At 39.9% G+C, this 12912-nt stretch overlaps 1 protein-coding gene across 1 annotated transcript in view; it reads left to right on the forward strand.

Annotated features, from left to right (window-relative positions):
• The first annotated feature begins 1399 nt into the window (after window positions 1-1399).
• Window positions 1400-12912, forward strand: part of F9 (coagulation factor IX) — a 29015-nt gene continuing 17502 nt past the window's right edge. Inside the window, exons 1-4 of the mRNA XM_014855271.3 lie at window positions 1400-1552; window positions 6486-6649; window positions 6839-6863; window positions 10601-10714. Coding sequence (XP_014710757.1) covers window positions 1465-1552; window positions 6486-6649; window positions 6839-6863; window positions 10601-10714 — 391 coding nt within the window. The 5' untranslated portion in view covers window positions 1400-1464. The remainder of the gene's footprint in view (window positions 1553-6485; window positions 6650-6838; window positions 6864-10600; window positions 10715-12912) is intronic.

A 12912-nucleotide genomic window follows, 5' to 3' on the forward strand; every position in this document is an offset into this window, starting at 1 on the left:
TAATAAAAATATCAAACCACAGATCGAAGAATCTCAACAAACCCCAAGAATACCTTGGCTTATTGTAGTCAAATTGCTGAAAATCAATGATAAAAATATCCACTGCCTTCTCATCAGAAACAGTATGCCAAAAGGCAATAGGATGACATCACTAATGTGCTGAAAGAAAAAACTGTCAATCTAGAATTGTACATGCAGCCAAATTACTTTTTAAAAATGAAGGTAAAATGGAGACTTTTTTTTAAAGATTGGCACCTAAGCTAACATCTGTTGCCAATCTTCTTTTTTTTTCTCTCTCTCTCCCCAAAGCCCCCCAGCACATAGCTGTATATTCTAGTTGTAGGCCCTTCCAGTTGTGCTATGTGGGACGCCACCCCAACATGGCTTGATGAGTGGTGCTAGGTCTGTGCCCAGGATCTAAACCAGCAAAACCCTGGGCTGGCAAGGCAGAGGGCACAAACTTAACCACTCAGCCACGGTGCCAGCCCCGGAGACATTTTCAAATAAACGAAAGTTGAGAAAATTCATCATAAGAAAACCCACACTATCAAAATAACTAAAGAAAATTCTTCAGAGATGAAAAATTATAACAGGTTGAAACTTGGATCTACACAAAAAAATGAAGAATATCATAATGGTAAGTATGTGGCTAAACAAAAAATATTTTTCCTCATTTTTAAATTTCTTTGAAAGATTGTTGACTGCTTAAAACAAAAGTAATAATAATGTAATATAGGGTTTATAACATGTAGAAATAAAACATATCACAACAACAACACAAAGAATGGCATGTAAATGTTGGTATATTGTTATGACTTCTTTTGATTATATGTGAAGTGGTATAATATATTATATGAACTATTACATAACATGCACACATTTATTTTCTATACAGACTATATAAGTATATATGCATACACATACACTCACACATACATACATGTGTTCTGAGACAGGACCTATACGTTCTAACATATGGGTAGATGGCACAACAAAGTTTATCAACTCCTCATTATGAGGAGGAACACAAAGCGTCCACCAGGTGACTCGAAGTATATAAGCACTGGGGGTGTTCTGAAGAGGGTGACCAAATGACTTTGTTCTTTCCATCTCTTTACCTTTAACTATATGACATTAGTGCTCCCTGACAAGAATAAGATGGATCCCACTGATGAATGTTGCTGCCACAGCAACTGTAGCCATGATACCTCCCCCTATTCTGATGATGTGTCACTTTCTGCTTCAGCCTCAAATCAGCCACAGTGGCAGAAGCCCATTGAATCAGAGGTGAAGTTTAATGATGGCCACTGCCTATGCTCTTCACTTAACCCAAGAGGCCACTGGAAATAGCCCAAAGACCCACTGAGGGAGATGGACACCGTTTCCCAGAAGTAAATAACGCTCAGCTTGTACTTTGGAACAATTGGTCAACCTTGCTACTTGCACAATTTACTAGCAAAGGTTATGCGGTGCCTGAACATGATCATGGCAGAATCACTGGGCCTCGTCACCATCTGCCTTTTAGGATATCTACTCAGTGCTGAATGTACAGGTTTGTTTCCTTTTTAAAGATGCATTAAGTATGTTGTCTTTTAGATATAGAAATGTCTGGTGTTGTCTTCTTCAGTAAATAATGATTATGAGATTTGACAGCAATGTCTGAGATTCTAGTAGTCAGCATGTGGGTTGGTATGTACTGGTTCTTTGGTAGCTGTGTCGTCTTCTTCATTTTTAAAACAATAGATTCATAATGTTCATGGTACTTTTTTTTAATGGACACTGTTGGCCTTATGATTTGACAACATAATTCCTCTTAGAAAACAGTAATTTCCTTAGTTAAAAAAAATTAAAAGTGGGAAAATGTTTTAACAAGGAAACTGCAGAATATGGAGAAAAACTTAACTGTCATTTTGGGGTTTTTTACTCACCACTTTGAAATCAAAACGGGAAAGATTAAAGTCACAAGCAATGGTTTTATTTACGCAAAATGTTTGATTTTAAGATATAGGATGTGTTTCCAAATTTTTAGAACTATATGATGAGACGTCTGTAATTTTAAAAAATCTATAAAATTATATACCTTCAACTTAAAGTTTTAGTTAAAGCACAGACAAACTTTTCATTAGTAAGTTGTTATTTATCACCAAAGTTTTCCATGGATTAGGAAGAAATTCTTTTCTCTCTGACTCTACACATCTTGGAGTTAATATATAGGGAAATTCAATACTCACTTGAGCTCTTAGGAGCAAAAAAAGTCCAAGAATTGATGTAAAGAGTAGGAACTTAGTTAATGCAATGTATATCACTTTGTTTTTTCACAACTTCAGTGACTTTATGAATTCCCAAAAGGCAGGCACACAGGGAAGAAATTACCCCATTTAGACAAACAGCATGTTCTCACAGGAAGCGTTTATCACACTTACTTGTCAACCTACTATAATCAAATCTAGTAGCTGACAGTAACAGGATCAGGGGTGCCAACCCTAAGTATCCCCAGAAAGCAGACTGGCCCTGTGGTTCCCACTCCAGACATGATGTCAGACTGAAATGCAGAAATAATACGAGAATGCAAAGGTTAAATCAAACTAGCAAAGTGGGTAGAGTCAGGGAATAAAGAAATTTAGCTGGAAAACTCACAAAGCAGGACATAAAGCTAAGTCTTGACACATACCTCATCAGTGTGAGGTCTAAGAGGACAAAGGATCCAAGCCCTTCCTCCAAGATAAGTGGCGAGATGATGGAGGTTTTAAGAGGGCTGCTGCCCCCCTGGAGACCTCAGATCTCGGGAAAAGGATAGATACAGAGAAAAAAAAAGAGGGACAAGGATTTCAGAGCTGGGGAAATAATGACTAGAAGAGATAAACCTGAAGAGAGGTTAAATATATGACCCGCAGACAATACTGAGGAGAAAGGCAGTGTGATTCTGGAATCACTGTAGTCAGAGATAATGGGCCCTTGAGGAGAGAGCCAGGGGAATTTCCCTAAGGATGGACAGTACTGATGCAGCTCTCTCTTCTGCTGTTAAACTGTCATTGGCTTCTAAAAGCAGTTTCTATGAATGATTTACTGAGATGTTGGATTTTCATGGCTGCTGCCCTTAGTTATTATTGCATCAATTTGTAATTTTGAAATCAAAACTGTTCTGGGAAATCAAGTCAGTTTTGTAGTGTATGGACCGAAGCTGTCTTTCATTCAGAATGAAAGAATGAAATGAATAAGTGAAAGCCAGCTTCAGTCCATACATCTTACAAAACTGACTACTATAGTGCCAGGTACTAGGGGCATGAGGACAAACCACACTCCCTGTTTGACCTAAAGCACCATGAGTTCAGGTGAGAGATTTCAATATAATATGATAAAATGTGTACAGGTGCTAAAGGAGCACAGAGAAAGGAATACATTAACTGGGGAAACACTTGACAGAGAGAGAATATTTTGAGTTAGGTCTTAAAAGATGAATAGGTTCCCTCTCCTTAAATGTCTTATCTAGGGCATTCTATGCAGAGAGGATCACTCATATGCAAAGATCCAAATCCACAAAGAACATGAGGTCTTTCAGGAATTCAGTATGTTTTGAATATTGAATATAACAAGTGAGGCAGGATAGCTAGGCAGAGTCAGGCCATCAAAGAACAAAGGCCCTAAACTAAGGTGTTTGGACAATAGAATGCAATGTGGAGTCATCAGAAGTGGAAACATGAATACCACTGACAGCTGATGTAGGATGCTCAGTCTGGCAACATTCTAATGAATTGTTTGAGAAAGGGGTGGCAAGACTAGTGGAAGCCAGTCTTGAGGCTACTGCAATCATCTAGGGAAGGCATGAGGGCTTGACCCAGGACATTAACTGTACAGACAGAGAAGAGGGAAAGGAATTCAAGTGACATTAAAGAAGCAGAAATGATATGACTTAATAACCACCTGGGTATGGAAGGGAACAGGTTTAGAGAAAGTATAAAGAGTACGTGTTGGGTATCTGATGTGATTACGGGACACAGCATAGTACCTAAGAGCATAAACTGTGCAGTCTCGCTGCCAAAGTCTAAATCCTGGTTCTGACACTTTAGTATGTTACCTGGGGCAAATTACTTAACCTCTCTGAACCTCCATTTTTCTCATTTACAAATGTAAAACGACAGTACCTATCTCACGGGACTGCTGCGAGTATGGAAGGAAATAATGGATGAAAACCACTGAGCACAGTGTCCAGCACATCAGAAGCATGAAATAAACATCAGCTCTCAGCCGCATTATGATGTACAGTTAGGGAGCTGGAGAGATGATCTGAAATTCAGAAGATACCTCTGACTAGAGATGGCTATTTGGAGCTCGTTGTATAAACAGTAGTTACATCTATGGGTGTGTGAAGCTCCAGGGAGTAAGCATGGAAACTGTGGACCTAGCACAGTCCCTGGCAGTAGTCAGTACTCAGAAAATTGTGTTGAAAGAGCCCAGGCTGGACTAGGGCGAGGCGAGCAAGGCACGCAGGGCATAAATACACTTGCACCCACGGAGACAGAGTGCCTCCTTAAATCTTGTGCCCTAAATGCCTTGTCTACCTCACCCTAGTCTTGGCCCTGGCAAGGATGTATGGAGGGAAAAGAGAAAAGGTGAAGGCTGGAGCCCGGGAGAACTCTGAACATTTAAGGGGCAGGCAGGAGAAGGGGACTTAACTGATGCAAGTGGTGGGTGCATAACAAGAGTTAGAGCAAAGAGGAGAACCAGAACAGAGTGCTTTCACGGAAAGAGTGCCCCGAGAAGGGAGAGGTCGACGATTAGAAATGTCTCAGAGCAGTCAGGAATCACATAAACTCAAGAGTATCCTTTAGGAGGTCATTGCGGATCCTGACAATAGTCATTTCATTATATGCATGGGAATGAAGGGAAAGAGCTACAGAAAAGTACATTAGAGAGCTAAAGGGAACTGAGAAAATCAGGAAGGCCAGCCAGCACGAGAGTGGGGAGGAAGAGAGAGAACCATTATACACCAGCCTACGTACACTATCTTAGTGATCCTGTCAACCACACTGTGAGGTACATATTCTTCTTATCCTACTGTTATACCCATTTTACATTTGACAAAGTTAAGCTTCAGAGATTAGGTGACTTGTCTGAGGTCTCACAGCCAATAGGTGGGACATATGTGACTCAAATCCAAGTGTGTCCCATCTGACTCCAAACCCCTGTTTTCCCACTTGGTCACATTGTAAGTGGATGCAGACATAGATGCTATGGTAGGAGTGCCCAGGGCCAAGCACATGAATTGCCGAGCAGAGAGAAGGGCCTGGTGGAGGCTGGGAGGTATCAATATGTGATGGCATCCATCTGCAGCTTGGTGATTTTCTCCCACAGTGCTCAGCTGCCTGCAAAGAGAGGAAAGGTGGCAGGCGGCTGCCCTGATCTAGTGGTCGGGATTGCAGGGTATTGAAGCACTGAAGAATGGGTGAAGGGAATTGAGAAAATTGGCAAGTGAAGAGTTGAAGAGGAAAAGGCTAAGCTAAATTCAGGAAAAAAGTGAAGCCCATAGGGACTTGCAGAGCAAGAGAAAAGCGAGGTTGTTAAGGGACTGCAAGGCTCCAGAAAGTGAACAGATGCAGTGCAAATAAGGGAATATAGTTTAGTTTGTTTCTTTTCCCTTTTTTTTGGAGTTAATGAGAAAGCAGTCCCAAAATGCCCTGGAAAGCTCAGCTTATAAGCACGTTGAGATAGTGTACGGTATATATGTTATTATATGTTTTATACATTATATATATTTGAGAGAGAGAGACGGAGAGAAAGAAACAGAGATTGAGTCGAGAGTGGAGAGGGAGGGAGGAAGAGAATCGGGTTAGAGACCTCAATCCTTCAAAGTTCAGGAGTATCCCTATAGGGTAGGCAGTCATAGCTAAAATAAACCACATCCTGAATCCTGGAGTAAGACTTACATCACTGGAATTCCTATAACACATGCTAACTGAAGGTGTTGTCAGTCTGAAGATAAATAAATTAATGCAGTAGTTCTTCTTTAACTCCTAGTGAGGGACACTGGGGTTGCATTTGCAGCTGGACCACAGTTAGGCTTCTGTTCTTCCAAGAGAAATCTGTTGCAAAGTCATTTAGACAACTGCATCCTGAAAACACAGCCCAGCTAGGGTGATGGATCACCTTGCAAGGATCTGCAATTAGCTATTTTCCAATGATGACAAAGTGTGAAGTTAACTGCTTATTTCAGAACTTTTTCATCCAAAGTAAATTCAAATACGATTGAAAATCTGACCTTGCATTACTGGAGCTCTCCTGACTAAAAGTCAAATTGAATTTTACTTCCTAAATCTCCGTGTGTATACAGTACCACGAGAACATCATAGATTTTGACTCTATGCCCCAAAGATAAATTGGCTTTGGGATTACTTGGATTAAAAACAAAGCCTTTCTTAAGAGATGTATTTAATTTTCATGATGTTGTCTTTTTTCTAAAGCTAAAGAATAGTTCTTTTAAATTTCAGTTTTTCTTGATCGTGAAAATGCCACCAAAATTCTGAATCGGCCAAAGAGATATAACTCAGGTAAATTAGAAGAGTTTGTTCGGGGGAACCTTGAGAGAGAATGTATGGAAGAAAAGTGTAGTTTTGAAGAAGCACGAGAAGTCTTTGAAAACACTGAAAAAACTGTGAGTATTTCCACATAACATCCTTCAGATGCAGAGCAAAAAATAGAAAATCTAAAAAAAAAAAAGAAACTTCTCTTTGGAATTTTAAAATATCTACACATATACGTGTGTTATAAATGTTATAAAAGAAGGAATCAAACCCAAAGCATTTTAAATACTATCATTAACTTGTCCTCTTTTTCTTTATAGACTGAATTTTGGAAGCAATATGTAGGTAAGCAATTCATTTTATCCTCCAGCTGAGATATGAAACATTTGAGAATTATATATTTTTTCTGTGTAAATAGATAATATATTGAACTCCGTCAAAAGGGCTCAGAAAAATAAGTCCAAGTCTTTTACCCAAGATTGAATGGTGATACACTACAGGTTTATGCCAGCATGGGAGGTATCAGCCAGCAGATAAGCTTACTCCTCCCGAGGGCTTCAAAAGGAACATCGTTCCACCCCAGGAAACTGGAAGGAAGAAACCAAGATGACTGCATCTGGGGACTGAATGAGAGTTTGCAATCCCCAGTAGAGAATCACAGAATGCTGACTGACTTAAACGTTTATTGCTTAAAAGTCCTGCTCCTTACAATGGCCTAAAAGTCCCCCCATAATTGTCTCCCCCTCCCCTCCCATCGCCCCTCTGGCCTCCCCTCCTACGGCTCTCCTCCTCACGTATGAGGACCCAGGCATTCTGGCCTCCCTGCTGCTCCTTGCACACTCTAGGAATGTTCCCACTTGAGAGTCTTTGATCTGGCAGTTCCTTTAAAGGGGAACCCTCTTCTGCCAGGTTCCCCCAGGCTTGTTCCTTCACCCCCTTCAAGTCTTTGCCCAAATGTCACCACCTCAATGAAGCCTACCTTGATCATCTATTAAGATTTCAACCTGCATTCCCATAACCCCATCACTCCAGACATCATAACCTGCTCTATTTTTTATAGCACTTTTCACCATCTGAGGAATCATATAATGTTCTTACTTACACAATTTATTATTTATTCTTCCCTCCTCACTAGAATGCAAGCTTTACATTGGCAGGGCTAGTCAACTGTTTTGTTTACTGATGAATTCCTAGTACCTCAAACAATATCTGGTACAGAAGCACTGAGTAAATATTTGTTGAATGAATTGACCAAAAGGAGGAAAAGCCAAACCTTTAATGACAACTAAGTTTTAAAACTAATTTAAAATCCAGCAGAAGGATTTTGAAGGAGTGTAAGTTTCACAGGTTGACTTACCTAAGACCATCTGCATGGACAGAAACAAATTAACCCAGTTAAACAAATTAACCAAGTTCCATCATTTGAGATCCAGCTCTATTTTCCAGTTTCTATTCTGGAGACATTATTGGACTTGCTCATGCCCTTGTAACTCATAACGTCCCCACTTTTGTCTTTAAATCATGAGGGGAGAAGAGGTCTGCTCCGGTACATCTGCTTTATCCACCTTTCCTTGTTCTTAGTCATGACCGCTACCAGGCCAATTCTTTCACGAGGTATTCCCCTAGTTAGTCCAAACAACTATTCTCTATTTCTGCTATTTTTAAAACTTTGAATCTTGTGACCTACTTCTTAAAGCAAATCAATTTCTACTTTTCCCCCCAAAAAAATATTATTGGCAGTATTTAAACTCCCATGATCCCTTCATGGGCCACCCCCCAACTTGACCTCAGCAGGGCTTGGTCAGAATGTCTTAAGCACCATATTTTGCAGTTGGGCCCCTGCCTTCTAGTGACCTAGGCTGCATTGTGTGCTGTATCTCTGGTAAAGATACCCGGGAAACATCAAAGGCATGGCTCTGTCACTACTGCTTTGTCTACCAAGAAATAAAAGAAAAATAAGAACAAAAAAGAAAAACGAAGCAACTCCATGCCTCTTTTCACTTTCAGCCAAGATTCCTAACCACCCAACATAGCCTGTGCTATTTCTCACTGTATGGACTTTCACATACAGCAGGGACGCAGGCCCCTCACTCCTGCCCTATTCTCAACTATCAACTCACCACATAAACAGCCCAGTTGAAGAAGAAATATCGTCCAACCACATTCACTAGCATCTGTCAAGCACTTTACAGTTTCCAGAGTGCCTGTCACGTTTAATCCTCACATCAAGCCTGCAAGTAAAGCATTATTAACCTCATTTTACAGAGGAGAAAACTGAGGCTTAGGGAGATTATGAGACTTGCCGAACGTCACCCAGAAGAGAAGCCAAGTTCTCTAATGCCCAGCCCCTTGCTTTCACTCTTACCCCTGCAGGCCTTCAAATCTAAAGGCAGTTATTCATTAAACAGCAGCCTGGTAGCCTAAACAGGAATCTCTCACTTGGCAAGGTCTTATCCCATGTTGTCTTTGACCCCTACTGTCTGTGGCTTTGCCTCAGCCCAAAGTACACACAGACAAGCCCCCAAAGGAGGACGAAATGCAGGATAAAATGACATTCGTTTTAAAGATATGTCTCAGCAAATGAGTTGCTGTGTAGCTGGCTGCAAGCCCAGACCCTTTCAGTGAAACATCCTAAATAATTCAGATCCTTGGTCTATAATATAAAGTGCAAATGTAGCTCATTTTTTCAACCAGTTCTGAACATCAATAACAATAAACCAGAGATAACATATTTTGGTTTCATAGAATTGGAACAAATTGAAGTATGTCTGCAAAAGCACATTGGATCAAGGGGCAGAGGGGACAAGGTCTAATTTTTACAGCAAGCAGATTTTCCAGAGAGGGACTATTTCTGAGAAAGGGAGATTAGCCCTTTGTCAACGGGACCTGGATACATGATACTGACAGAGAGCATGACAGACTTGCTATTGCTCTCCCTGGAGCGGGCAGTGATCCACACACTAGATGTCAGGGAGTTTTGCTCTAAAGTATGACTGGTAATTAGAAATTTCTCTGTAATTGCTCCCTTTCTCTCATTCTTTTATTTTTATGTCAGCTTTATCTCTCACTGTTTTGTTTCTCATATATTAAGTCCTGCTGATCTAGCTCACATTTTTTCTTCAGGGCTATTTCTCTTGGCTCAAAGTCCGTACTGGTCTCCTTTCTGGTTCTATTCATCCCTTTCTCCTGAAGGCTCCTTAGAAGTATGGATTGAGGCACAGCGCTAAGAAACCAGACTTACAGATTTCCTTCTCATCCTAACCCTTCCCCTCTTGCTTATTCCTTCCTACTGTTTTCTTACCACCAGTGTCTTCAAAGGCTTTCAAGAACTCTATAAATGTAGAAACTTCAGGAAAGCTGGAAAGGAAACACAGCCAATCTATACATAAATAAAGCACATTTTCAGAGCCTTTTCTTTTTTAGTTCTTTGTATAGAAAGTTGTTTCTCACTTTACTTAGACCATTGGGGACCTAACTCATAGACAGTAGAATATCTTTAAGCAGAAACAGATGCTTTGGCATCTTTTCCATTGTTTTGAACCATTGCTGCATATTATACTTAAAAGCTAAATGATAATACAGGGAAGTAGATGCATTTGCTCCTAGGCTGCCAGTTCCTTGAGTGGAAGTACCATGCTATCTAGCTCAGCTTGCTCTGCAAGACCTGTGACAGAGCAGACCTTGTACAGCATGCAGATACTAATTTTTGAAGTGATGTGATTCAATTTAGAATTAACTCTGCCATCATTCTATAAGGAAGGGTTGAAAATTCCTCTCCCCCTATGCTGATAGAGTACATTTCTATACTCAGACGGCCTTCTCCCTCTTCCTCTTCCCTTGGGTTAAACTATGTGCATGCCTTCCTCAGGCAAATTTCCGAGGACAGTGTTGCCTAAGAACCTTTATTTGGGTTGCTTTTAGAAACTCAGGAAGACAGGGGCATCCCATAAGCAGCTGGTTTCCAGGTCAGCAGTTCTGCTCTGACCCTAAATTCAGGCTCCCCTCCCCATGAGTCTGTGCAGGGAAGACTAGGCATTCTAAGCAGTTTATCTACTAATTCTACTTCTTAACCTATCTCAAAGATGGAGATCAGTGTGAGTCCAATCCATGTTTACATGGTGGTGTGTGCAAGGATGACATTAATTCCTATGAATGTTGGTGTCAACCTGGATTTGAAGGAAAGAACTGTGAATTATGTAAGTAACTATTTTTGGATTACTCATGGTTCAGAGTTTCCCCTTGAAACCAGATGAAACTGGAAAATGCAGCATTTATGTATCATAATTTTCTCTTAAAAACATATATGTTTTTATTGTGGTAAAGAACACTTAACATGAGATCTACACTCATTTTTGAAGTGTACAATACGGTATTGTTAACCTTAGGCACTACGTTGTACAGCAGATGTCTAGAACTTCCCCATCTTGTATAACTGAAACTTTATACCCATTGTACAGCAACTCCCCATTTTCCCTCCCTCCCAGCCCCTAGCAAGCACAATTGTATTCTCTGCTTCTATGTGTTTGACTATTTTAGACACTTCATGTAAGTAGAATTATACAGTATTTGTCCTTCTGTGACTGGCTGATTTCATTTAGTATAACGTACTCCAGGTTCATCCATGTTCTTGCATATGACAAGATTTCCTTCATTTTCAATGCTGAATAATATTCCATTGCATAAAACATATACTTCCAAAGCTTATAAACATTCATTTTATCTGGAGTCATAGTTTCCAGGATGAGTTCAAGAAATTATATTAAGAGCAATAATAATATTTGGTAGCTAATATTAAGTGATAATGATGTTTCACTCACTTATTAATCCTCAATACAAACATATGTTGTCAGTGCAAATATTATCCCCATTCTATGCAGATGAGAAAACTACAGCTCAAATAGCTCAAAATCAGAGGCAGTAAATGGTTAAGCCAGGACTTGAACTTTAGTGTTTGTTTGTTTGTTTTTAAAGATTTTATTTTTTTCCTTTTTCTCCCCAAAGCCCCCCGGTACATAGTTGTATATTCTTTATTGTGGGTCCTTCTAGTTGTGGCATGTGGGACACTGCCTCAGCGTGGCTTGATGAGCAGTGCCATGTCCGTGCCCAGGATTCAAACCAACGAAACACTGGGCCGCCTGCAGTGGAGCGCATGAACTTAACCACTCAGCCACGGGGCCAGCCCCTTGAACTTTAGTTTTGATCAAAACCCATGCTTCTAACTACTATCCACAAGAGGCAAGGAATACCGAACCCACAACATTGAACTCATGACTAAATTGCTATCAATATAAGCAGTGGAAGTCAATTAAGTATAGAATTGGGGTATGGCAAGGCCAATTCTCCCATATAACAGGCACTTCTCCACACATACAGACCACTTCACATGTTAAATTTGTTGACAAAAATCAGAGCTCATTTCTGAATTTGACTATACTGATTACATTGAAGGAGTTACATAGCAAATCTAGGACCATTGTGCATTTTTTCTTCTCATAGCCTATAATATTTTTTTCCTGAGATTTTGGCAATTGGAGCAGTAAACTCCAAAGTCCTTTACTTACTTGTTTATTACCTCTGGATGCAGGATTACTGGCATTGTGATTGTGAAAAGCACACAGTGCTAATAATAGATTCTCTTTCTACTCTGAAACTCCAGAAGAATAGAGATGCAATCCCAGAGAAAGAATTTACCACCACAGGCTACATGACGAAGGGCAAAGAGTAGAAAATTAGCAGGACTCTATTAAGGCATTATAGCAATCCACCTGACACAGAGATGAAAAAAGCATAAAACAAAATGATATGCAGCAGCAGCTGTTCTTGTCCTATTGAGAAAGGAAAAAAAGTCACTTGTAATGCTGTTCAGAAATCCTTTCAGTACTAAAGAGAAATCCATTGATCATCTTCCTTTGAGATCTAAAAGATAAATAGAATAGAATTCTTTTGGAAAGGAAAGGAAAGGAAAAGGTGGCAGGGCAAAAACATTTAAAAGGAGAGAAAAGAGTGAATGCAGGTGGATGAACTGGTACACGTGGCTTGGACTTCCGTTCCCTCAGATTTCCCAGTGTGGGCACAAGCCAATGCCTGGGTTACTTTTCCTGTGGGTGTGTTAATTGGTTCTACATCTCTGAAGTGCTACTTTCATCTGAACAGCTATAATTTCAAATTCAGATTTACCTAGATAAATTTGATCCTGCTATTATGGAAACCTGTGGAAATCTTTGGAGCAGTTACTCATTATCAGCTTAAATAATATAACTATTGGAGCTGAGGGAATGAATAACTCAATTAGTCTCAGTTAAGAATGAGGGACACAGTGTAGTATAGTTGAAAATAGTGTTTAGCATTAAATTCCTAAATGCCTTTAGTTTACAAATAAAGACACTTTAAAGGA

This window comes from Equus asinus, chromosome X (genome assembly GCF_041296235.1).
Source record: "Equus asinus isolate D_3611 breed Donkey chromosome X, EquAss-T2T_v2, whole genome shotgun sequence".
In the NCBI taxonomy this organism is placed as follows: Eukaryota; Metazoa; Chordata; class Mammalia; order Perissodactyla; family Equidae; genus Equus; species Equus asinus.